Source organism: Pelophylax lessonae, assembly GCF_965119305.1.
Source record: "Pelophylax lessonae genome assembly, chromosome: 3".
NCBI lineage: Eukaryota > Metazoa > Chordata > Amphibia > Anura > Ranidae > Pelophylax > Pelophylax lessonae.
In genome coordinates, this window is record NC_138770.1 from 531,600,093 (window position 1) to 531,625,596 (window position 25,504).

Consider the following 25,504-nt stretch of genomic DNA (forward strand, 5'->3'; position numbering starts at 1 on the left):
CAGTCTTCGGGTGAGTTTTAGTGTGTTGTATAGACAACCTTTTCTACATTTTTATGCCCCGCACCACACCCCGGTGCCTAGAAATGAATGTAGTGTTAGTGTGATATTTCAATAAAATTAAAAAATGTAAACTGTGCTCTGCATTATCCTTCATGTGACACCGGCCAGAACAGGCACTTCTTGCGAGGTAATTATGGCATTTTACCTTGCACAAGAAGTCAAAATATGAAGCGTGTAGGGATAGTAGAATATGACAACAGTAAAAGTTAAAACATTGGTCAGCCCTTTCTGCACATTTGGTTGGGGGACAAAGCAGACTTCTGGGGTGTAATCCCTGCTTCTAGGATGATAGACACTAAGCAGAAGTACATACCTCTGTCATTGAGGGCTGTACATCGGTAAAATATTTGTGCAAGGATTCAAGAAAGTATGACATCTTATCTTCCCTTTCTTTTTTTCTTTTAAAAGTAAATTGTATTTCTCTTACGTCCTCCGACAGTCGCCGCCCCTTCATATTCATCACCAATGGGTTATGTCCTCTTATCCGTAGGAGTAGCTAGGCAATAGAATATGTTAGTACAAAAGACTTTTAACATATCCCCACCCCCAGGGGGTGGTCCCCTCAGTACATAACCCTCCACTTCCTGTAACCAAACCAGTTTCATTTGTCTAGCTGTCAGGAGTGGCTGGATGTTTCTGTGCTGGGACACCTTGTCTCAGCTCTCTTTCCTTTCTTTGGATTTTATTTGAGTTTTTTCTCTCTTTCTTGTTAGCTGTTATTTTGTCAGCGTTAGTTAGTTCTTCGGAAGAAGAGGATCATGCGGGCTGCGTCTCGGGCTGACCCCCATGGTCGCAGGTTGTGGGTCAGTGGTTTCTCAGCCCGCCATCGAGCGTTCAGTCAGGTATCGCTCCTGAGTTTTCTGAACGACCCATCCCTGTGTCGTGCAGGGATGCCAGGTGAGGTGGCTACCTCTCCGGACGCTGTGCGGTTTCTCAACCCACCTTCTGATGCGTCCTAGATGCGACTCTCCCTGCCTTATGTTCAGCGGTTTGTTCGCCTGTGCGGGTTCCCCACGCCATGGTAGAGGTAAGTGTATGTATGTGGGGACCTGTCTGTCTGGGGGGTGTCAGTCTGGGACTGTGTTACCTTACCCTGTGTTCACAATGTTACTGTCTCCCTATCCCTCATGTTGCATGCTGTGGGCTGCAGGAGGGGGGGGTTGTGCTGCACTCTGTGTCAGTCTGTATGTGAACGGCTGTGTGCTATGGGGCTTGAGTTTCTCATGCTTGGGGCACATTGCAGCGCCGCTGCGGCGGTTTAACATGCTTCCTTTTGCTGGGCAATTTGGATGTTTTTTTACTTCACCCTCATGGGGTGTGGGAGCGGCGGTTTCGGCGCCAAACGGCGCCATTTTGGCTGCGATCGCTCCGGCCGCATGTTTTGAATGCATGGTGGCCATTTTCTTGTAGCCTCCATAGGCTTTATTAGAGCGCCCTGTATACCAGCACTTCCTTTCCTTCAGGAGCACCGCAGGCAGCAGCAGCAGCAGCGATCTCCAGGTTCATTTCCCTCTATTCCCTGTATCCTGCCTTAGTTTAATTGTCCCTGTGGGGGTCCCTTGTGTGGGGTGTTTGTGTGCAGTGGGCTACGATCGCAGCGCTCTCTTAAAGGGGCGGTCACCCATTTATTTTACTGCTTCAGGGGCATGGATTCTCAGGAAAACAAATTTCCTACAACTTTAGTGGGAAGCCAGGGGTCTGCACTCTCCCCCCCTGGGGGGGATTTGGCTGCGATTGTGGCTAGCCTTGCGACTCAGGTGCAAATGCTGGTGGCTGCTCAATCCACAAAAAGGCCCAGAGTTTCAATTTCCTCTGATTCAGAGGGTGATGGTGCTGGGGCTGATGTGACTGGGGTCTCCTTGTCGGGGTCCCGTTCCTCCCTGGACCTTATCGGGTCAGAAATGGAGGCTGAGGTGGAGGGGGTTGATAATTCTCCCCCTGGCTCGTCTGAGGAGCTTGCACTCATGGATGAATTGGTTGCTTCTATCAAGCAAACACTGCGGTTAGAGGAAGAATCATGTCCTCCAGCTGCCTTGGCTGCTTATGGGACGCGGAAAAGGCGCAAAACGTCGCAGGTGTACCCCTGCACTGATGATTTCCAAAACGCTGTGAAAGAACAGTGGCGTAATATACGCAAGCCATTTGCTGTACCTAGTAGGTTTAAGCTACGCTATCCCTTTACGCCTGCTACTGATGAGCGCTGGTGTATTCCACCGCCGGTGGATCATGCGATAGCGGTTTTGAACAAATCCACTGCGATTCCGGCTGAAGACACCCCGGTGTTCCGGGATGCCACGGACAAGAGGATGGAATCTCTTGCCCGTCACACCTATTCTATTATGGGTTCTATGTTAAAAGCCTTATTTGCTTCTCTTATGGCGGCCCAAGCGGTCGCGAGCTGGACGCAGGTGCTTAGGCGGGTCCTGGTGGCTGATTCTGCCCCCCAGGCGACTTTGGATATGGTGGATCAAATCCACCAGGGTGTCATGTACTTGTGTGATGCGGACCTGGATATGGTTCCGTTGGCTGCACGTGTACACAGTGTGGCGGTGTTAAATCGCCGCCTGGTTTGGTTGAAGTGTTGGTCTGTGGATCAATCTTCCCGTAGGACTTTGGCCAATCTACCTTATGATGGTTCTCGCCTTTTTGGCGAATCCTTAGATGCACTAATTAAGGGAGTCACGGGTGGTAAGAGCACGCTCTTGCCCAAATCCCACAAGCCCAAGGCGGCTCCTGGTAAGAAGCATGCTTCCTTTCGACCCCATCAGGGGTCCTTTCGTGCCTTTCGGTCACACTATAGGGGCAAGCCGTCAAAGGGTCAAGGCTCCCACAAGAAGCCGTGGGCTGGTAAGCAAAAGTCCGGCCAATCCGGTTCTGCGGCCCACAACAGTGCGGCCTGAAGGGGCGCCCTCACCCGAGTCTGGGGTGGGGGGACGCTTGCTCGCTTTCTCTCGGCCATGGCTGTCCCGGGTTCGGGACAGGTGGGTTCAGGAAGTCGTTCGATCTGGTTACAAGATCGAGTTTCTCTCTCGGCCGAAGAGCAGATTTTTTCCCTCAAATCTTCTGTTATCCCCGGAGCGTTTGCGGGACCTGCGTCTAGCGGTGCAGGACCTGAGGGCTCAGGGTGTGGTGGTCCCGGTGCCTCATCGGGACAGATTTCGGGGGTTCTATTCCAATCTGTTCACCGTGCCCAGGAAAGAGGGCAAGGTACGTCCGATTCTGGACTTGAAGGCGCTGAACCGCTTTGTGCGGGTGCGCAAATTCCGCATGGAATCCCTGCGGTCGGTGGTGGCTGCCCTGGTTCCGGGGGAGTTCATGGCTTCCATCGACTTGAAGGATGCGTATCTTCACATCCCCATTTTCGAGGGTCACCAGAGGTACCTTCGATTCGCCATAGCGGAGGATCATTACCAATTTGTGGCTTTGCCTTTCGGTCTCGCCTCGGCTCCGAGGGTGTTCACCAAAGTGCTGGCTCCGGTTCTGGCCTTGTTGAGAGCCCAGGGCATATCGGTCCTGGGATATCTGGACGATATTCTGGTTCGGTCTGCGACCAACCAAGGTCTGGTGTAGGATCTGTCCGTCACGTTGCAGACTCTGCAAGAGTTTGGTTGGACGATCAATTTCCCAAAATCAACATTGTGCCCGTCAGTCCGCCTCCCATACCTGGGAATGATTCTGGACTCTGTCCAGGCGAAGGTCTTCCTACCGGACGACAAACTCAAGACTCTTCAGGAGGGAGTCAGGTCCCTCAGGGACAATCAGTTCTCGTCCATTCGGACGTGCATGCGGTGTCTGGGATTGATGGTCTCGGCTTTCGAGGCGATTCCCTTCGCTCAGTTTCACACTCGGGGTCTCCAAGCGGAGATATTGTCCAAGTGGGACGGGCGACCGCACTCTCTGGATCTTCAGATATCCTTGAGTTCTCAGACCAGAAGGGATCTTCTGTGGTGGCTTCGGTCCCCCTCAGTGTCGGGGGGCAAGTCTTTTCGTCCCCTTTCGTGGACGGTGATCACCACGGACGCCAGCCTGTCGGGCTGGGGTGGTGTTCTGGGCGTTCTGTCCGCCCAGGGTGTGTGGTCGAAGGAGGAATCCTCCCTTCCGATCAACGTTCTGGAACTGCGAGCGATACTCCTCTGTCTTCGTCGTTGGACGGACAGTCTCCACGGCTGTCCGGTCAGGGTGCAGACGGACAATGCCACGGCGGTGGCTTACATCAATCACCAAGGGGGCACCAGGAGTGCCCAGGCGGCTCGAGAGGTGTCTGCGATTCTGTCTTGGGCCGAGACGCATGTCCCGGCAATATCAGCAGTTCACATTCCGGGAGTGGAAAATTGGCAGGCGGATTATCTGAGCCGCCAGACCCTGGACCAGGGGGAATGGTCCCTTCACCCGGATGTCTTCCAGATGTTGTGCGCGAAGTGGGGTCTTCCGGAGGTAGACCTGTTCGCGTCTCGTCTGAACAACAAAGTTCCACGGTTCGTGGCAAGGACGCGCGATCCTCGGGCAGACGCGTCGGACGCGTTGGTTGCCCCGTGGCATCAGTACCGACTGATGTATGCGTTTCCACCGCTTCAATTGCTGTCCAGGTTCCTTCGCAGGTTGCACTCGGAACCAACTGCGGTGATTCTTGTGGCACCGGACTGGCCTCGCCGGTCCTGGTACGCAGACCTCGTAAATCTGGCAATCGACGTCCCGTGGCGTCTGCCTCTTCGAGAAGATCTTCTGTCGCAAGGACCGATCTTCCATCCTGCTTTACAGTCGCTGGCTTTGACGGCCTGGCTGTTGAAACCGAGGTCCTGAAGAACAGGGGTCTTTCCCCTGAGGTCATTCACACCTTGATCAATGCGAGGAAGTCTTCCTCGGGGAAGGTTTACTACCGTACTTGGAAGGCGTATTTTGCCTGGTGCGAATCCAGGGGTTTCTCTCCTACCACTTATTCAGTGTCTAGGGTATTGTCCTTCCTTCAGACGGGTGTTGAACAGCGTTTGGCGCTGGCTACGATCAAAGGTCAGGTGTCCGCTTTGGCCGTTCTGTTTCAGCGTCCTGTGGCATCTAACGCTTTGGTTAGCACTTTTGTGCAGGGGGTACGTCATCTGATCCCTCCTAGGAAGGACCCTCTACCCCCTTGGGACTTGAATCTAGTCCTGTCTGTATTGCAGCGTGCTCCTTTTGAAAGGATCAGGGAGATCTCGCTGTCTTTGTTATCCAAGAAGGTCGCCTTTTTGGTGGCTATCACTTCGGCTCGTCGAGTGTCGGAGCTGGCAGCCTTGTCCTGCAAGTCTCCGTATCTGGTTGTGCATTTGGACAAGGTGGTCTTGCGACCTAACCCTTCCTTTCTTCCAAAGAGGGTTTCGGACTTTCATCTCAATGAGGATATTGTCCTGCCTTCGCTCTGCGCGAAGCCTAAGCATCCGACGGAGGTGCTGCTTCACTCCTTGGATGTTGTCCGGGCGATTAGAGTCTACTTGAAGTCGACTGAGTCTTTTCGCAAGTCAGATGCCTTGTTTGTTCTTCCGGAAGGTCCTCGGAAGGGCATGGCGGCGTCGGCTTCTACCATCGCCAAATGGATCAGACAGACCATTGAACAGGCCTACGCTTTGAAGGGGAAAGTTCCCCCTGTACCTGTGAAGGCGCACTCTACCAGGTCTCTGAGTACGTCTTGGGCCTGTCGTCATGGGGCCTCTGTGGCCCAGGTGTGTAAGGCGGCGACTTGGTCGACCGTTCACACTTTCACGAAATTCTACAGAGTAGATGTTCAGGCATCGGCTGATGCTTCCTTTGGCCGCAAGGTTCTTAGTGCGGCTGTTCCCTAGAGCCCTTGTTGCGGGTTCTTTGACTGTTTGGGACTTTTGTTTTTTCCCTGGGTTTTCTTGCTCCTGTTGAGCGAGTGTTTTGTTCTTATGCCCAACTGGTTTCCTTCCTTTGGTAAGGTTCCTTTCTCTGATGGGGAGACGGCGTTGCCTTGGGCGCGGCTGCGTTCTTCCCACCCCTCATGTTTACACTGCTTTGGGACATCCCATTGGTGATGAATATGAAGGGGCGGCGACTGTCGGAGGACGTAAGAGAAAACGGAATTTTTGTAAAATCTTACCTGTAAAATTCCTTTCTCTGAGTCCTCCGACAGTCGCCGCCCCCGCCCCTCTTTTGGGGTTTTTCATGTACTCTCTACTGCTATTTCACTGAAACTGGTTTGGTTACAGGAAGTGGAGGGTTATGTACTGAGGGGACCACCCCCTGGGGGTGGGGATATGTTAAAAGTCTTTTGTACTAACATATTCTATTGCCTAGCTACTCCTACGGATAAGAGGACATAACCCATTGGTGATGAATATGAAGGGGCGGCGACTGTCGGAGGACTCAGAGAAAGGAATTTTACAGGTAAGATTTTACAAAAATTCCGTTATTTTTTTTCCCCTTCGATTTCCTAGTCCTATTTCTACTTCCGTTGCTCTTGAGTATTTACACCACTCCCAGCAATGTCACTCGCAGCTTTCAAATGTGGATGTTCACTTTTAGGATTACTTTTTAAGCTATTTCAGATCCTATTTGTGTCAATCCACACCCCTGATGTCTGGAGATTTCCTTTTAATTCACTGGCAGTCACAGACCACTTCTTGAGAATTCATACATGCTCTGACCCCTTCTTTCTTATGTGCATGGTCTGCTCTGTTGTCATTTAAGGATGAGCCTGGTTTTTGACACTACACTGCACCTTGTAATTTTCCAGGAATGTTTGCGATGGTAATATTTATACATGACTTGTTTTTACCACAGAGGGACAGGAAACGAGGGGGAAAAGGTTCCTACCAGCTGCACTTACAGCAATAAAAACAAGACTGGGAATTTAACAGTTCCCCACGTTTATCCAGCAAAATAACGAAGTCCATTTTAAATTGATTTACATTTACTTTGCAGCCTAACTACTGAAGAGCAGAATCCAGTAACCGCTTTGCCACATTTAGAAGTGACTGATGCATTTATTGGTACACCCATATCCAAATCTAGGAGAGTGTCAAGGTTAGTAACTACACACCAAGAAATTTAGATGGGTTAGACATCTGATACCAAATTACATTATTTTCTCCTTCTAATTGCATATTAAAATTATACTGTTTTTGTTTACTATTTTGTCTTGATTTTTACAGAAGGCAGTTGCCCTAAATGGTTGGATGTTTTTGTATTTTTCCATAGATTACTGGATTCTATTGTCCACCCCATCTTAACAGATCCTTCACCTCTAGATGCAGATTTTGAGATGGTTAATGAGCGAACGCCTCGTAAATCTATGTTGGTTACTTCTAGTCCTGTCCAATCAAATCTGAGAAAAATTGCACAATTGAGAAACTTGACCAAAGCATCTGAGTTTAACCTGCTGGAAACACCTATTGTAGTAAAGGTGATTTTAATTTGCTAAGAAAGATGTGGTGTGACGTTGAAATTTAAATTAGTGTGTAAATTATTTTGTATTATAAATTTTTCTATATTTTAGAGAGCGTGTGTGTGTGTGTGTGTGTGTGTGTGTGTGTGTGTGTGTGTGTATATATATCTCTCTCCCCTCCTTCTCTCTCTCTCTCTCTCCCTCCTCCCCCCATCTCTCTCTCTCTCTCCCCCCTCCCCCCATCTCTCTCTCTCTCTCTCCCCCCTCCCCCCATCTCTCTCTCTCTCTCTCCCCCCTCCCCCCATCTCTCTCTAGTTTCATCACTCCAGAGTACAGAGTCTCAGTAGTCTTCATTTTCAGCATGGGTCCTAGCAAATTCTAGGAGGGCTTTTTTTGTGCATGGACTTTAGGAGAGGCTTCCATTGTGGACGACGCCTATGCATACCATTCCTCTGCGGTGTACGTTTTGTCACAGGAAGCAATGACCCCAGTTTGGCTTTCTACTACTTTAGTTAACTGTAGTGAACTTGCATGTTTCTTTTCTTTAACCCTTCTCTTCAGAAGATGCTCCTGTGGAGGTGGTAACCTCTGTGGATGGCCTGGACGTCTGTGAGATGGTTGCAGTTCCATCTTTGTTAAATCTGTGCCTGACGACTTGTATCTTTCACCTTTCTTGTGTAAAGAAATGATTTTCTTTCTCAGGTCTTGACATTTCTCTTCCATGTGCCATTGCTGACAACATGAAATGATATGGGGTTTTCTTTGCTAAGGAATGCCCTTTTCTAACCAGCTCTCTGCTGGACACCTGTTTAATGAATAATTGCACTCACCTGTAGTTGAATTCTTGTTAGGATTTTGTCTAAAATGTAGCTTTGCTCATAAGACTCATTGGGGTGTATTCATTTTTGCGTTGTCTTGAATGAATGTTAGGAAAAATACTTTCTCTTGCTTCCTCCGACAGTCGCCGCCCATTCACACAGTCTTCACTTATGGGGTATTGACTTCATCTCCACAGGAGTTTCTAGGCATAAGACTTGTAAAAGAACAATAAATCTACATAGTCACACCCATGGGGGCTGTCCTACTAGTCCAATACCCCCCTGCAATAGCCATCCCAATTCAGTTTGTCTTCTGCCTAGATTCAGGAGTGGATAGGCTTTCCTGTGCTGAGGCTACAGTCTCAGCCTTCCTCTTTTTTCTTTATGATTTATTTTCTGGAAATGTAATTTTCTTTACATTGCTAGCTGTTTATTTTGTCGACGCTAGTTGGTTAGATCTTCGGATGAAGACGGCATTGCGGAGCTGGGAATCGGACTGACCATCCTGGTTCTCCAGGACAGAGGGTCAGATGGAATCCCAGTCGTCATTGAACGTTTCGCGGGCTATGAGTTCGCCCTGGCCTCATGAACGACCCATCCCTGTCTCTCAGGGATACAGCCAGGTGAGCTGGCTACCTCACTGGACACAGCATAGGTTAGTCCGTGCATCCTAGTGTCCTGCGTTTTTGGCTGGCGGCACTCCCCTGCCATCTGAAGGTGGGCGGTTTCCCGCTTGATCTGAGGCACCCCACGCCATCGGTACAGGTAAGTACATTCTATGTGGGGCCTCTGTCTGGGGTCGGCAGTCCATGGGTGTCTGTGGTGTCCCCTGTGTCTGTGCGTTTTTTGGGCTCCCTGGTCCCGGTCCCTGCGGGGGCGCTTTTCCCTCACAGCAGCGCTGTGTGGGGTTTTTTTGGGGGTCCCTCTCCTACATGTCACCTAGGGTGTTTGGGGATGCAGACACATGCGGCGACCGCTCCGTGGTAAAACACCGCCGGTCCGCCATTTTTACTGTGGGCAGCATGTCTGGCTTCACTGTGGGCACTTTTGCAGCATGCTATGTAGTGTATTTTCGCGCCTTGCGGCGCCATCTTGTGTGTGGCTATGCGATCGTTCCGAGCACATGTCGGCGGCAATCTTGCTGAAGCCTCCCATTAGTTTACATAGGCATCCATTTTCCCTTGGCCTGCAGCCTGGTTCAGCCTCCAGCGGTGACCTCACTTCCTCCTTTCTCACAGGAGAGTCCGGAGGAGCTGGTAACACTTTGTGGGGTGCTGTCCTGCTGTTTTTTCCTGCCTTGCCTTGTGTGCTTTTCCTGGTCAGTTTTATCCCTGCGGGGGCTCTGTGTATCAGTCTTATAGCGGTGTGCTGGGGAGGGGTCCGCAGCGCACTTAAAGGGCCAGGTTCAAAGGTCATCTGCATCCTCTAACCAGACCGACTTTGCTGCTATTGTGGCAACTTTGGTGTCAAAAATGGATTTCCTTTTCTTCTCATTCTGAGTGAGTGATGACATGGTTGCTGTAGGTAGCGTGGCTCTTTCAGGGTCTCGCTCTTCTCAGGACCCGCAAGAGTCTGAGGGGGAGGCGGAGGTCGCAGGGGTGGATGAATTCCCCCCCCCCCCCCCCCCCCCCCGGGTCGCCCGAGGAATGCGCAGCTATCGATGCGTTGATCCTAGCAGTGAAGGAAACACTACTTTTGGAGGATGAGCCCACTCCTCCGGGCGTTGTGTCCTTTTTTGGAACACAGAGGACCCTCAAGACGGCGCAGGTTTTTCCTTGCCCCGCAGAATTTCACCATAAGGTGACTGAGCTATGGCGTAATTTGAAGCACACCTTTGTGGTGCCTAAGAAGTTTCAACTTCTCTACGCTTTTGCGGCTACTACGGCTGCGCGCTGGTGTGTGTCTCCTCAAGTGGACCACACGGTGGCCGGGTTGAACAGGTCTACCCTCTTACCCACTGAGGACTCCCCCATGTGTAGGGATCCTACTGATAGAGACTGGAGTCTCTTGCCTGCCATGCCTACACGGTGGCGGGTTCCATGCTCAAGCCTGTTTTTGCCTCTCTAATGGTGGCTCAGGCTGTGGCGGATTGGACCAAGGTGCTCAAACGCACCCTCGTGGCCGACTCTGCCCCTCCCACTACTGTGGACATGGTGGAGCAGATTCATCGTGGGGTCATGTATTTGTGCGATGCGGCTCTGAATGAGGCCCCATTGGCGATATGCCTGTCCAGTGTCGCTGTGGTTAACCGTCGATTAATCTGGTTAAAATGCTGGTCGGCTGACCAAAAGTCCAGGAAGACGGTGGCTGACATCCCCTATGCGGGGTCTCGCCTTTTTGGGGAATCCTTGGACGAATTGGTTAAAGGTGTCACTGGGGGTAAGAGCACTTTGCTCCCCCAGAATCCTAAGGGCAAGTTTTTCCACGGTAAGCGGGGCCAGTCCTTTAAACCTACTCAAGGGTCCTTTTGTGCCTTCAGGGCGCAGAACAAGGGTAAACCCTTCAAGGGCCAAGGTAGCCAGAAGAAGCTCTGGTTTGGCAAACAGAAGTCCGGCCAGACCGGTGCGGCGGCTCAGTCCGCCTCTGCCTGAAGGGGCGCCCTCACCCGTTACAGGGGTGGGGGGACGTTTGCGCGGTTTCCTACAACCTTGGCTGCTCCGAATCACGGACAGGTGGGTTCAGGAAATCATTCGGTCAGGGTACAAGATCGAATTTCTTTCACGGCCGGCAAACCTATTCTTTCCCTCAAATCTTCATTTGACCCCAGGGCGGTTACAGGACCCGCATCATGCGGTGGAGTATCTTCTCGCTCAAGGGGTTCATTGTCCCGGTACCTCATGGGGACAGGTTTCGGGGGTTATTACTCGAATCTGTTCACTGTGCTCAAAGGAGGGAAAAGTGCGTCCGATTCTGGACTTAAAAGCGCTGAACCGCTTTGTGCGCCTTCAAAAGTTCCGCATGGAGTCACTCCGTTCAGTGGTGGCCTCCCTGAATCCGGGAGAGTTCCTGGCTTCCATAGACCTGAAGGATGCGTATCTGCACATCCCCATTTTCGAGGGTCATCAGCGGTACCTCCGATTTGCTATCGCGGAGGATCATTACCAGTTTGTGGCGTTACCTTTCGGTCTCGCTTCGCCTCCAAGGGTCTTTACCAAAGTCTTGGCGCCTGTTGCGGTCACAGGGCATCGCGGTCTTGGGATATCTGGACGATCTCCTGTTAAGATCGAGTGCCAGTCAGGGCCTGCTGCACGATCTGTCCACTACGGTCCAGACGCTTCAGGAGTTCGGTTGGACGATCAACGTTCAGAAGTCGACCTTGTCGCCTTCGGTTCGTCTCCAGTATCTGGGAATGGTTCTGGACTCTGCTCAAGCGAGGGTGTTCTTGCCGGAGGACAAGCTCCCGACTCTGCAGAACGAGGTCAGGTCCCTCAGGGATAGCGACTCCTCGTCACTCAGGGCCTGTATGCGGTCCCTGGGGCTGATGGTGTCAGCCTTCGAGGCGATACCATTTGCCCAGTTCCACACAAGGTCTCTCCAGGCGGAGATCCTCGCCAGGTGGGACAGACTACCTCAGTCTTTGGACCTGAGGGTGTCTCTGAGTCACCAGACCAGAACGGATCTCTTGTGGTGGCTTCAGTCCCCGGTGGTGTTGGACGGAAAATCCTTCCGGGCAATTCTGTGGACGTTGGTAACTACGGATGCCAGCCTGTCGGGCTGGGTTGGCGTCTTGGGCAACCTGTCTGCCCAGGGCACCTGGTCGAAGGAGGAGTCTTCCCTTCCGATAAACATTTTGGAATTGAGAGTGCTCAGGCTGCGCCTGCTCCATTGGTCGGATCGCCTTCAGGGCCTTCCTGTGCGGATGCAGACGGACAATACCACTGCGGTGGCTTACATCAACCACCAAGGGGGCACCAGGAGTGCCCAGGCGGCCCAGGAGGTGACCAGTATTCTGTCTTAGGCCGAGACTCGGGTCCCGGCGTTGTCGGCAGTTCACATTCCGGGTGTGGAGAATTGGCAGGCAGACTATCTGAGCCGCCAGACCTTGGACCAAGGAGAATGGTCCCTACACCCTGAGGAGTTTCAAATGCTGTGTGCAAAGTTGGGATCCCCGGATGTGGATCTGTTCGCGTCTCGGCTGAACCACAAGGTTCGTGGCAAGAACACGCGATCCTCTGGCAAACGCCTCGGATGCACTGGTGGTGCCATCGCGTCAGTATCATCTGATGTATGCCTTTCCTCCGCTTCAGCTGTTGTCCAGGTTCCTTCGCAGGTTGTCCTCAGAACCATCACTGGTGATTCTGGTTGCACCGTACTGGCCTCGCCGGTCCTGGTATGCGGACATCGTTCACCTGGCTGTAGAGCCTCCGTGGCGGCTGCCAATGCGAGAAGATCTGCTGTTTTGGGGACCGATCTTCCATCCTGCTTTACAGTCGCTGGCTTTAACGGCCTGGCTGTTGAAAGCCAGGTCCTGAGAGACCGGGGTCTCTCCTCAGAGGTTATTCCTACTTTGATCAAGGCTAGAAAAGCCTCTTCTGGTAAGATTTATTACCGTACATGGAAAGCTTATTTTGCCTGGTGTGAGTCCTGGGGTTTCCCTACTCGTTCTTACTCGGTGTCGAGAGTGTTAGCTTTCCTCCAGACTGGGGTGGACCAGCGCCTTTAGCTGGCCACGATAAAAGGTCAGGTCTCTGCCCTGGCTGTTCTTTTCCAGCGCCCTGTGGCGTCTCATTCCTTAATTCGCACATTTATTCAAGGTGTGCAGCACTTGGCTCCTCCTAGGAAGGAGCCCTTACCTCCATGGGGCTTGAACTTGGTTCTGTCCGTGTTAGAGTTCCCCGTTTGAAAACATCAGGGAAATCTCGTTGCCTATGCTGTCAAAAAGGGTGGCTTTCTTGGTGGCGATCACCTCTGCTCGCAGGGTGTCGGAGTTGGCGGCGTTGTCTTGGCGCTCCCCTTACCTGGTGGTTCATAGGGATAAGGTGGTCCTGCGACCTAATCAGTCCTTCTTGCCAAAGGTGGTTTCGGAATTCCCCCTGAATGAGGACATTGTTTTGCCTTTGCTTTGCGCGAATCCCAAGCATCCAAAGGAAGTTGCTTTACATGCCTTGGATGTTGTCCGGGCGATCAGGGTCTACCTGTCGTCGACTGAATCCTTTCGGAAATCGGATTCTCTGTTTGTCCTTCCTGAGGGACCTCAGAAGGGTATGGCTGCGTCTGCAGCAACCATTGCCAAATGGATCAGACAGACCATTATACAGGCCTACTCGATGCGGGAACGGGTTCCCCCCTTCCCTGTCAAGGCACACTCTACCAGGTCGATGAGTACGTCCTTGGCCTATCGGCATCAGGCCTCGGTGGCCCAGGTGTGCAAGGCTGCGACTTGGTCGTCGGCGCACACCTTCTCAAAATTGATGTTCTAGCATCAGCTGATGCATCCTTTGGCCGCAAAGTTCTCTGTGCGGCTTTTCCTTAGGGAACCCTGGTTTTTCTTCGGGTTCCTAGCTGTTGGGGTTTTTTCCCTTTGGTTATTTGTTTTCCTGGGTTGTTGGCTCATGTTGAGCCTTTGTTTTTTGTTACCCAGAAGGTTACCTTCTTGTACGTGTAAGGTTCCTTTCTCTGATGTGGGTACTACGTTGCCTTTCTAGCGGTTGCGTTGCCCACCCCTCATGTCTACACTGCTTTGGGACATCCCCATAAGTGAAGACTGTGTGAATGGGCGGCGACTGTCGGAGGACGTAAGAGAACTGAATTTTTGTAAAATCTTACCTTAAAATTCCTTTCTCTGAATCCTCCGACACTCGCCGCCCCTCTTTTTGGGGTCTTTTTTATACACTTTCACTGCTTGCGACCAAACTGAATTGGGATGGCTATTGCAGGGGGGTATTAGACTATTAGGACAGCCCCCATGGGTGTAACTATGTAGATTTATTGTTCTTTTACAAGTCTTATGCCTAGAAACTCCTGTGGAGATGAAGTCAATACCCCATAAGTGAAGACTGTGTGAATGGGCGGCGACTGTCGGAGGACTCAGAGAAAGGAATTTTACGGTAAGATTTTACAAAAATTCAGTTTTTGTCTGTGCAAACCAACAAATATTGGTTGCAATCAATGGCCTGCATTTGTGAAAGTATTTTTTGATTCTGGAAGGAAAGGTGTTCTGACCAATCTGTTTTTGGGGTGTACTCATTAATGCTGAGCATGTGTGTTTAGGGGATCGACCAATATCGGTTTTTCATTGGTTACCGATATTTTGGCCATCACATATGGGTATCTGCCGATATTTTGTACTTTTACATTTTTGAAAAATAGACAACTTTTGACACAAAACTGGAACTGAACATGTTAATTTTTGTTTAATGCTTAATGGCTGGCTGTCTGGCACCCTGTGGTGGGTGGCTGGCTGTCTGCCACCCTGTGGTGGGTGGGTGGCTGGCTGTCTGGCACCCTGTGGTGGGTGGCTGGCTGGCTGTCTGGCACCCTGTGGTGGGTGGCTGGCTGGCTGTCTGGCACCCTGTGGTGGGTGGCTGGCTGTCTGGCACCCTGTGGTGGGCGGCTGGCTGGCTGTCTGGCACCCTGTGGTGGGTGGCTGGCTGTCTGGCACCCTGTGGTGGGTGGCTGGCTGTCTGTCTGGCACCCTGTGGTGGGTGGCTGGCTGTCTGGCACCCTGTGGTGGGTGGCTGGCTGTCTGGCACCCTGTGGTGGGTGGCTGGCTGTCTGGCACCCTGTGGTGGGTGGCTGGCTGTCTGGCACCCTGTGGTGGGTTGCTGGCTGTCTGGCACCCTGTGGTGGGTTGCTGGCTGTCTGGCACCCGGTGGTGGCGGGTGGATAGATGGTACAGGGCTTGTGGCTGGCTGGTACAGGGCTTGTGGGGTGGGTGACTGGCTGGCTGGCACCGTGCTACTGTGGGTGGGTGCATGGCTGTGATACATTCCTGCGAGACTAGTCCCGACTCCAGACGAGGCTGTCCAAGGCGAGGGAGGCGGCCTAAGAAGGCAGAATGATGTCACGAAAATATTGGCAATATCCGTAACTTCCGGGCCGATTACGATATATCGGGGAAAGTGCATATTGGCTTTGCCGATAATCTGTCGATCCCTAGAGTGTGTGTGTGTATATATAATATATAATATTTTTGATTGAGCGCCCAGTAATCTCCAACTCTATAATACAGTAAAACAAGCCGTAACCCCTCTTTGGTAGATCTTATCCTTTATATTTCAGAGAGGAAAGGTCATCGGGGATTCAGAATTTCACTGTAGCAGCCTTTGCTTTATACAGTCTTTGGTTTTCTCTTCTGGATGCTGCTCGAGCGACTTGCCTTTGGTATACTCACCATGGGGTGGCTCGCTCGGCAGCTCTATTTGGAGAACGCCTTGTATTTTTTTGATACTTGTAAGGTGTTCTTAAATGAAAAAAAATGAGCAGGTGACCTTTGATTTTAAAGTGGGATTTAACCCAAAATTGTAATACATTGCAGTTTACTCCTTTTAAAATGCTGTGACTAAGTTTTCTTTTAGCCTTTTTCTTTTTTTTTTACATTCCCAATGTGCATACTATTTCCATTGTCATTGAGTTGCAAAGTTTTGGCACCATTAGATGAGCAACTATCATTTTCATATGGAGGTTAGATATGGCATGTGTTCGTTAGGTACATTATATAAATCTATAAAAAAAATGTACTACTTTACTAAATTTGCTTACTTTTAAACTTTATTAATATAATCACTGGAAATGTTTTCGTTACAGAGGGCAAAAGCTTTGGCTGCAAGCTCAGTTTCTTCTGTTTTTACGGGGCATACACCTCAGTCTATTTTAAGGTCCAGTGCTCGAACTACCCCTCTGGCTTCTCCTTCAGTTTCTCCTGGAAGATCGATTACTCCACCTTTACGACCTAGAGAGGCTAAAATATCTTTTATGGAACAGATCGGTAACAAATATATGAAAGGGGTAAGCTTTATAGATATGTTGTCCTGGAATTTGTACCTCAAATATACAAACCCAATTCCAAAAAATTTGGGACACTGTACAAATTGTAAGTAAAAAAGGAATGGACTAATTTACAAATCTCAAACTTATATTTTATTCACAATCTAATATAGATAACATATCAAATGTTGAAAGTGAGACATTTTGAAATGTCATGCCAAATATTGGCTCATTTTGGATTTCATGAGAGCTACACATTCCAAAAAAGTTGGAACAGGTAGCAATAAGAGGCCAGAAAAGTTAAATGTACATACAGTATAAGGAACAGCTGGAGGACCAATTTGCAACTTATTCGGTCAATTGGCAACATGATTGGGTATAAAAAGAGCCTCTCAAAGTGGCGGTGTCCCTCAGAAGTCAAGATGGGCAGGGGATCACCAAATCCCCCAATGCTGCGGCGAAAAATAGTGGAGCAATATCAGAAAGGAGTTTCTCAGAGAAAAATTGCAAAGAGTTTGAAGTTATCATCATCTACAGTGCATAATATTATCCGAAGATTCAGAGAATCTGGAACAATCTCTGTGCGTAAGGGTCAAGGCCGAAAAACCATATTGGATGCCCGTGATCTTCGGGCCCTTAGACAGCACTGCATCACATACAGGAATGCTACTGTAATGGAAATCACAACATGGGCTCAGGAATACTTACAGAAAACATTGTCGGTGAACACAATCCACCGTGCCATTCGCCGTTGCCAGCTAAAACTCTATAGGCCAAAAAAGAAGCCAAATCTAAACATGATCCAGAAGCGCAGGCGTTTTCTCTGTGCCAAGGCTCATTTAAAATGGACTGTGGCAAAGTGAAAACTGTTCTGTGGTCAGACGAATCAAAATTTGAAGTTCTTTTTGGGAAACTGGGACACCATGTCATCCAGACTAAAGAGGACAAGGACAACCCAAGTTGTTATCAGCGCTCAGTTCAGAAGCCTGCATCTCTGATGGTATGGGGTTGCATGAGTGCGTGTAGCATGAGCAGCTTACACATCCGGAAAGGCACCATCAATGCTGAAAGGTATATCCAAGTTCTAGAACAACATATGCTCCCATCCAGATGTTGTCTCTTGCAGGGAAGACCTTGCATTTTCCAACGTGACAATGCCAGATCATATACTGCATCAATTACAACATCATGGCTGCATAGAAGAAGGATCCAGGTACTGAAATGGCCAGCCTGCAGTCCAGATCTTTCACCCATAGTAAAATTTGGCGCATCATAAAGAGGAAGATGCAACAAAGAAGACCTAAGACAGTTGAGCAACTAAAAACCTGTATTAGACAAGAATAGGACAACATTCCTTTTCCTAAACTTGGGCAACTTGTCTCCTCAGTCCCCAGACGTTTGCAGACTGTTATAAAATGAAGAGGGGATGCCACACAGTGATAAACATAGCCTTGTCCCAACTTTTTTGAGATGTGTTGATGCCATAAAATTTTAAAATCAATTTATTTTTCCCTTTAAAATGATACATTTTCTCAGTTTAAACATTTGATATGTCATCTGTTGTATTCTGAATAAATTATTGAAATTTGAAAATTCCACATCATTGCATTCTGTTTTTATTCACAATTTGTAGTGTCCCAACTTTTTTGGAATCGGGTTTGTAGAAGTTATGATATGTAGGGCTTGACGTTGTCCTAAAAGGACTGTCATTAAGATTCATGGGGGCTGCTATTGTGTTAAGAGTGGTAGTTCACCAGCTGTCATTGTAATTCTTTGCCTTCAGTGCTTTGAGATGCACATATAGATGAATCTGGGTTCCATTCACAAAAGCATGTAAATAAGCATGTAGATGTTAAGAAAAGCTTTGCTAGAAATGGCATGGGGTTAACAGTCCTCCTGTAATTGGCAGTAAAAATTGACAGTTCCAGGGTTCTCTGTCCCTTAATGGGCTTCAAGAAAAGGAATTTGCTAGGAGTATGAAAATCTTTTTCTTTAGGTCAGCAGACCCAGCTTCTCTTGGCTTTTGGGCTTTTCCGATTGCCTGCATTTTGGGGAATTGTACTACTAGTTAAGCCTAAGCTCTAACTCTTGTGAAGGGAATGTAGCTTCCAAAGGACAATGTATACCCTTCCACTTGGTGACCATTCTCTAATTGTCTGGTCTAGGTCCAATACCCCCTTGGTCTGATGTGCTCATTATACTGTTCAAGAAGACATTTTTCAAATACAAAAGGTATAAAATGAAAACATGGACAAAACTAATAGTTACTTTTTATTGTCTTGTTATTGTCTTGTTACTGCAGGTTTTAACACCTGACCGGGATTTGCCAGCATCCTCCCCACTAATAAAACCTGCTCAGGATACCATTTGGCCAGAAAGGATGGCATTATCTATAAGCAACACCTCTACTAAAGACCTTGATGAGATGGATGAGTCTTCATCTGGTATTCAGGATGGGAGTCCCAGCAAAATGGAAGCCAGTAGGGATGCAAGTAATGTATCTGCAAGGTCAGATCAGACAACATTGGAGTATCATGATGCGCCAACACCTGACGATATTGAAGATGATGCAGTTTATGTAACGGCTAAATCAGAGCGTCTTATCGTTAAAGACTCATTGCCTTCTGAAGTGAGCAGCTTAGCAGCACCAGAAATCCATGTTACAGATGTTCAAGAACTGCAAGATAAAGGTGTGTATAAATGTGGGTTATTACTTTCAGTCCTGTATATTTTGTCTTCCCCTGCACTCTGACTGAAATTGCAAATTAGATTGCCCTTTTCATTGTTTGCTTTGGATGGTAAAACGAGAGAAGGCTGAGCATTTTTCTCATATTCCTGCAGCAGTATGTCATATTGTATTTTCTGGGAATGCCTGGAACATTTTTTTAGACCGGCTCAAAGTAAAAACATGGCTTTTAGTAAATTTATGGTTTAAATGAATCGAAGAAAGTAACATGAAAAATTCCTTTCTTTCGTTCATTGACAGACACAGCTCCTCATCCTTATGAATATATTATACTGCCCTCTACAGGAGTAGGACGCTAGGCAGACCAAAACTTGACTACATCTATGGGGCAGTCCCAGGGGGTATACTCCCACACTCTGCTATAGGTATTCAGTTTTTTCTGTCTAGTTAGGACTTAGTTCCTTGCTGGGATCTCTGGTCCTGGAAATGTTTTCCTTTTTTAAATTTTTTTCCTCTTTATTTTGTTCCTGTAAGATCTACATTCAAGTGCCAGACTGAACTGGATAATCTAGATCCTTAAGGTCCGACCAGCGAGCGCATGCAGACCTCAGCTCCGCGCTAGGTCGGTCGTGACATAGCCCCACTGGACGCGGGCTTGCCTGTGAGTTAAACTTCTCCCGATAGCGCATTTGAACTCGCAGCGTTTTCTCCTGGCCGACAGCACCCACATTAAGATGGAGCGGTGCCCTCCCTTCCTGGTGTGGTAAGTAGCTGTCCCCACTCTACCCCTGGAGGGTTATGGGTTGGACGTGGGCCTCTCCCTGAGAAGGTGGGACCCCCGGGCTCCCCTCCCTTCTAGTCAGCGTTGTGGTTTCTCGGGGGGAGGTTGGGCCTGTTGGGTGCACCTGCCAGGGTCCTCTTTCCTGTTGGGATATTTTTTTTGTGGTCCTGGGACCGCTATTTTCTTGTAGCCTTTTAATCTACAGATCGGTGGCCTGGTATGTGTGGCCTCTGCAGCCATTCTCTTATGCTTTCTAATTGAAAATGGCAGCCATGTTTTTGGAGTTGGATGGGGCGGTGATTTGGCAGTGGGAGCCCTTCCTCGGTCCCTAGTGCTGATCCCTGGATATTCCGCTTCCTGATCGCCGCATGGTGTGCAGTTCAGGCTGAGTGTACCTGACTGGTGGTGGTGGGTGCTTTTGTGGGGTTTTCTCTCCCTCCCTCTGCCATTGCAGTGGTAGTGCTCTGTGCTTGGCTTTGTGGAACAGACAGCGTGGTGGAGTGTTGTGTGGGTTCCCCTCTCCATTCATTGAGTCTCTGGAGCATATTTCACCACCTGATCCTCCTGATGCTGTCGGGCCCTTTGGGTCCCAACAACTGACTGCACTGAGGGCAGTCTTGGAGTCCTTGGTGTCCAAGGTAGATTTGGTCCTGGGCAAACGGATTAGCAAGAAGCGTCCCCCGCCTTCACCTGTTTCCTCTGTCTCATCAGATCCAGAATCTGATTCGGCCGCCGCAGGTGCGAGTTATCCTTTGGGGTCTGCGTCCAAGCACCCTTCGTGCTCAGATAGTGAGGATGATTCCTCTGCTCCTCTAGCCGCACATGAAAAGGCACTAGTGGATGCACTGATTGGATCAGTGTGGGAAACCTTAAAGATGGAGGATGCGTCTAACACAACATCAGAGGCGCGGGTCACCTTTGGCACCAACGGGTCCTCAAAAGCAGCAAAGGTGTTCCCCTTTCCTGCGGCCTTTGACAATATTGTCACAAAATAATGGGGGTGCCTGAAACGCACCTTTGCAATCGCTAAGCGTTTTGCAATGCAGTACCCCTATGAGGATTCTCTCCTTAAAAAAAAAAAAGACGGTTCCACCTGTAGTGGACTTCCTGATTTCCAGGCTGAATAAAGCCACTGTCATCCCGGTTGAAGAGTCCCCGGTCTTCAGACTCGAGTGATAGGAGGTTGGAGACCTTGACCCGCCATATGTTCACTGTGGCTGGTAAGGCACTTAGACTGGTATTTACTATTGCCCTGGTGTCGCAAGCTATTAAAATGTGGCCAAAACGTCTACCCTGGGACCTGGAGGGGGAACAGTTTCCCGCTGCCTTTGTGGAGCTGGCAGATCAGTTGGTCCAAGGGCTACAGTTTGTCTGTGACACCGCTTTGGATGCCGCTCCCTTGATTTCTAGATTCTGTCTCAGCGATGGTCCTGTGGCGTATTATCTGGCTGAAATGCTGGTCTGCGGACACTGCTTCTAAGAAGACCTTATCCGATCTTCCATTTGTGGGGGATCGCCTGTTTGGACCTTCCTTGGATGACCACATCAAAGGCCTCACGGGGGAAAGAGTACTCTTCTACACTTAGGCTTCCAAGAGTAAGGAGTCCCGTCGCAGACAGGGGCCTTTCTATTCGGCTCACAAGCGGCCTTTTTGTCCCTCAGAGGAGAGGCCTTGGTCCGGCAAGCCACGAGCGGGTTCTGCCAGACCTGCGGACAAGTCTTCCTCTGCATAAAGGGGCGCCCTCACCCGTACCTGGGGTGGGGGGGACGTCTTCACTGGTTTCCGGATCCGTGGACCTCCCTAATCCAGGACAAGTAGGTCCACTATGTCATTCGCTCCGGCTACAATATCGAGTTTCGACCATAGGCTCCGGATAGGTGCTTTCCTTTCAACCTGCACTTGTCCCCAGATCACTTGGGGGATGTTTATGGGGCAGTGCAAGACTTGTTACTTCAAGGGGTGATTTTTCCGGTTACGACATGGGAACGCTTTCAAGGTTTTTACTCAAACCTGTTTACAGTTCCCAGGAAGGAAGGCAAGGTGCATCCAATTCTGGACCTCAAGGCGCTAAACTGTTTTGTGCGGGTACAGAAGTTCTGAATGGAATCTTATCGCATGATAGTGGCATCCCTACATCAGGTGGATCTCCTTGCCACCATCGACATCAAGGACACCTACCTTCACATCCCGATATGTGCCGCACATCAGCGCTTCCCCCGCTTTGCTGTGAGCGAGGAGCATTATCAGTTTGCGGCGTTACCCTTTGTTCTCTTCTCAGCTCTTTGGCTATACACAAACTAATTGGCCCCAGTGATAGCATTGCTGCGTCAGCGGGGGATAGGGGTACTGGGGTATCTGGACAATCTGCTTTTGCGAGCAGGGTCTTCGACTGTTTGGTTGGCCAACTTGGAGATTATTCTGCAAACTCTGAGGGAATTTGGTTGGATTCTGAATCTTCAGAAATCTGCTCTGGTTCCGCCCACAAGCCTGGACTATCTGGGTCTGATGCTGGACTCGGCCTCAGCCAGAGTTTCTTCCTCTGGAAAAGCTTTAGAAATTGCAGGAGGCAATTCAGCTTCTGCTGTCCAGCAGATGGTCATCTCTTCGGACTTGCATGCAGGTGCTGGGCCTGATTGGGTCTACCTTTCGAGGCGGTTCCGTTTGCACAGTTCCGCACGATCTCTGCAAAAGGAGATTCTGGTGAAATGGAACAAGGATCCTCGGTCTCTAGACAATCTTACCCTGTTGAGCCGAAGTACGAGGGGGGGGGGGGGTCCCTGGTTTGGTGGCTTTGTGCTCCAGCACTTTGTCAGGGATAATCATTTCTTCCCTTGTACTGGACGGTCGTTGCCACGGACGCCAGCCTGTCCGAGTGGGGAGGCGTCCTTGGCACAGAGTGCGCTCATGGGGTCTGGACTCTGGAAGAGTCAAGGCTACTGATCAATGTACTGGCGTTCCGAACGATCAGACTTTGTCTGGCTCATTGGACAAGTCGATACAGGGGTGTCCACTACAGATTCAATCAAGCAATGCCACGGCCGTGGTCTGTCAATCACCAAGGGGGCACAAGAAGTATTCTGGCGGCTCGGGAAGTAGCCAGCATTCTCAGGTGGGCAGAACAAATCGTTGCAGCCCTTTCCGTTGTACACATTCCAAGGGTGGAAAATTGGCAGGCAGATTACCTCGGTAGACAAGTGTTGAACCAGGGGGAATGGTCACTTCATCCGAAGGTGTTTCATCAGTTGTCTCAAGAAGGTCACTCCTAAGGCGGATCGGTTGGCCTCTCGCATCAGCGGGAAAGTGCAGTGGTTTGTGGCACGGACTCTGGATCCTCTGGCAGACACCACAGTTGCTCCTTGGAATCGGTATCGTCAGATTTACGCCTTTCCTCCTCTCAAGCTTCTACCGAGACTCCTGGGCAGGATCAAGGCAGAAGAGATTCCGGTCATCCTAGTGGCTCCAGACTGGCCTCGCCAGTCTTTGTACACCGATCTGGTATAATTGTCGCTGATGCTCCTTGAAAACTTCCTCTCAGGGAAGGTCTGCTGTCCCAAGGGCCAATCTTCCATCCTGCTTTTCAGTCGCTGGTTTTGAAGGCTTGGCTGTTGAAAGCCAGGTGCTGAAGAATAGAGGCTTGTCTGTGTCGGTGATTCCTATGCTGTAAAAAGCTAGAAAATCTACAGAAGACGTACGTTGTGTGATGTGAGTCCTCAGGGTTCACCCTCGCTCCTTTTCGGGGACTCAGATCTTGGCTTTCCTCCGAGGGGTTGAGCAGCGCCTGGCCTTGAGTACCATCAAGGGCCAGGTCTCGGCCTTGGCCTTTTTCTTTCAAAGCCCGTTGGCCACACATACCTTTTTTCCAGTGAGTGAGACACTTGGTTCCTCCAGTGCTATCTCGGTTGCCGCCGTGGGACCTCAATTTGGTGTTGTCAGTTCTCCAGAAGCCTCCCTTTGAAGATATTCAGGAGGTTCCCCTGCTTACATTATACCAGAAGGTGGCCTTTTTGGTGGCTTTCACTTCTGCACATAGGGTGTCGGAGCTGGCGGATCGGTCTTGTCCACCTTACCTGGTGGTTCACAAGGATAAGGTGGTTCTTCGTTCATGTCAGTCGTTCCTTCAGAAGGTCGTCTGGTTTTCTTTTGAATGAAGACATCGTTTTGTCTTCCCTGCATCCCAAGCCAAAGCATCCTAAGGAAGTTGCTTTGCATTCCCTGGATGTGGTTCGGGCAATAAGGGTTTACCTGGCAGCTATGAGGTATTTTAGAAAGTCAGACTCGCGGTTTGTCCTCACTGATGGACCTAGCAAAGGGCTGACTGCTTCTTCTGCAAACCTTTCCAGATGGATCAGACAGACTACGGTTCAGGCTTATTCCATTAAGGGTCAGGTTCCTTTTTCTTGTCAAGGTGCACTCTACTTGGGTGCTTAGTGCCTCCTGGATTTTCCGTCATCAGACGTCAGTGATGCAGGTTTATATAAAGGAAGAAAGCTGTGCTGATATGAAAACACCTGAATGTTGGTAAGTGATAAACCAAAAAAAGTTAAAATCGTGAATTAAATCACAAAATAGCATGTGAAACTCCTGAAAGGTTATATGTATCAAATGAAGTGTTAAACTAATAGCAGGTGGCTAAAAATCACAAATGAATAATCACAGATAGATGGGTGATAGTGTCCATAAATTGATGTAAACCTATATTGACAAGAGTCCCAAAATCGATAGGGGTAGGTGAAGTGGATTAAAAATAGGAAGCAACTAACTGCTGTCACCAGTGCTCCAATGAATATGACATGCATATCTGCTTACCAGACTCGGGATTAAGAACAGCATATAAAACAATCTCCTCCCAACACCACTTCTCATAGGAAATCCCTTGGTTCAGTGAGCCCAAACATGAATAGCAGGAATGGAAAGATAAAAAAAATATAAAAAACTAGCGCAAATTCTATTTAGACCCAACTCAAGCTAAAATAATTTTTTGATGGACTAATATAATCAGAAAATAATAATTTTAAGGTGCCAGTGCGTCTATAGGTTCTTTTATTTATCTCCGCAACCAATAGAGACCACAACTCCCCATTAAATAACCTAGTTTGGTAAAAATATATAAAATTGACAAATTTATAAAAAGTCCTGCACGCTGGAAATTATATATAAGGTGTAAAAACCGTGCATTTCTGTGTTTCTGTGTTTTTAAAAATTTGATATTTTTTAGTCTTTATGTAGTTTATCTACAGTTAACCAGCAGCATTTTTGATTGACCCCACTCACATATGAATTGATCTTATGTGTATGGTCCTTAATTTTGTCCAAAGTGAACATCCCAAGGCGCTTGATTATATATTTTCTTATTTAGCAATGGAAAGATAAACTGATCCAACACTGGTCTCAAATGGGGTCTCCGATGGTACCATATAGGAAAACAATAAGCTCCATAGTGTGATACTGTATAAACAATTTATTAAACATATTAAAAATAAAGGTTGCACTCACATTACAATGAATGAAAACTGCTTAGAACAATTCCAATCCAAACAAGTGATGCAGGTTTGCAAGGCGGCTAGCTGGTCGTCTGTGCACACGTTCACAAAGTTTTAGAAGTTTAATGTGTTGGCATCTGTAGATGCTTCCTTTGGCTGCAAGGTTTTGCAGGTTGCTGTTTAAAAGGACCCGATCCTCTTTGTATTGTATAGTGTTTTTTTTCAGGTGTTCTCCCAGTTTGGTTGAGTTCCTGTTGCCTGGTTGGCTAATGTTTAGCCTTGCAAATTTTTTGTTGTTCCTATCCCTCATGTTTAACACTGCTTTGGGACGTCCCAATGGTTATGAATATCAGGAGCTGTTCATCAGTGAACGA

General features: G+C 49.0%; 1 protein-coding gene across 1 annotated transcript in view; it reads left to right on the forward strand.

Annotated features, from left to right (window-relative positions):
- AHCTF1 (AT-hook containing transcription factor 1) overlaps window positions 1–25,504 on the forward strand; it is a 310,501-nt gene that overhangs the window by 203,288 nt on the left and 81,709 nt on the right. Inside the window, exons 26-29 of the mRNA XM_082252084.1 lie at window positions 6,976–7,077; window positions 7,252–7,456; window positions 16,003–16,203; window positions 18,485–18,872. Coding sequence (XP_082108210.1) covers window positions 6,976–7,077; window positions 7,252–7,456; window positions 16,003–16,203; window positions 18,485–18,872 — 896 coding nt within the window. The remainder of the gene's footprint in view (window positions 1–6,975; window positions 7,078–7,251; window positions 7,457–16,002; window positions 16,204–18,484; window positions 18,873–25,504) is intronic.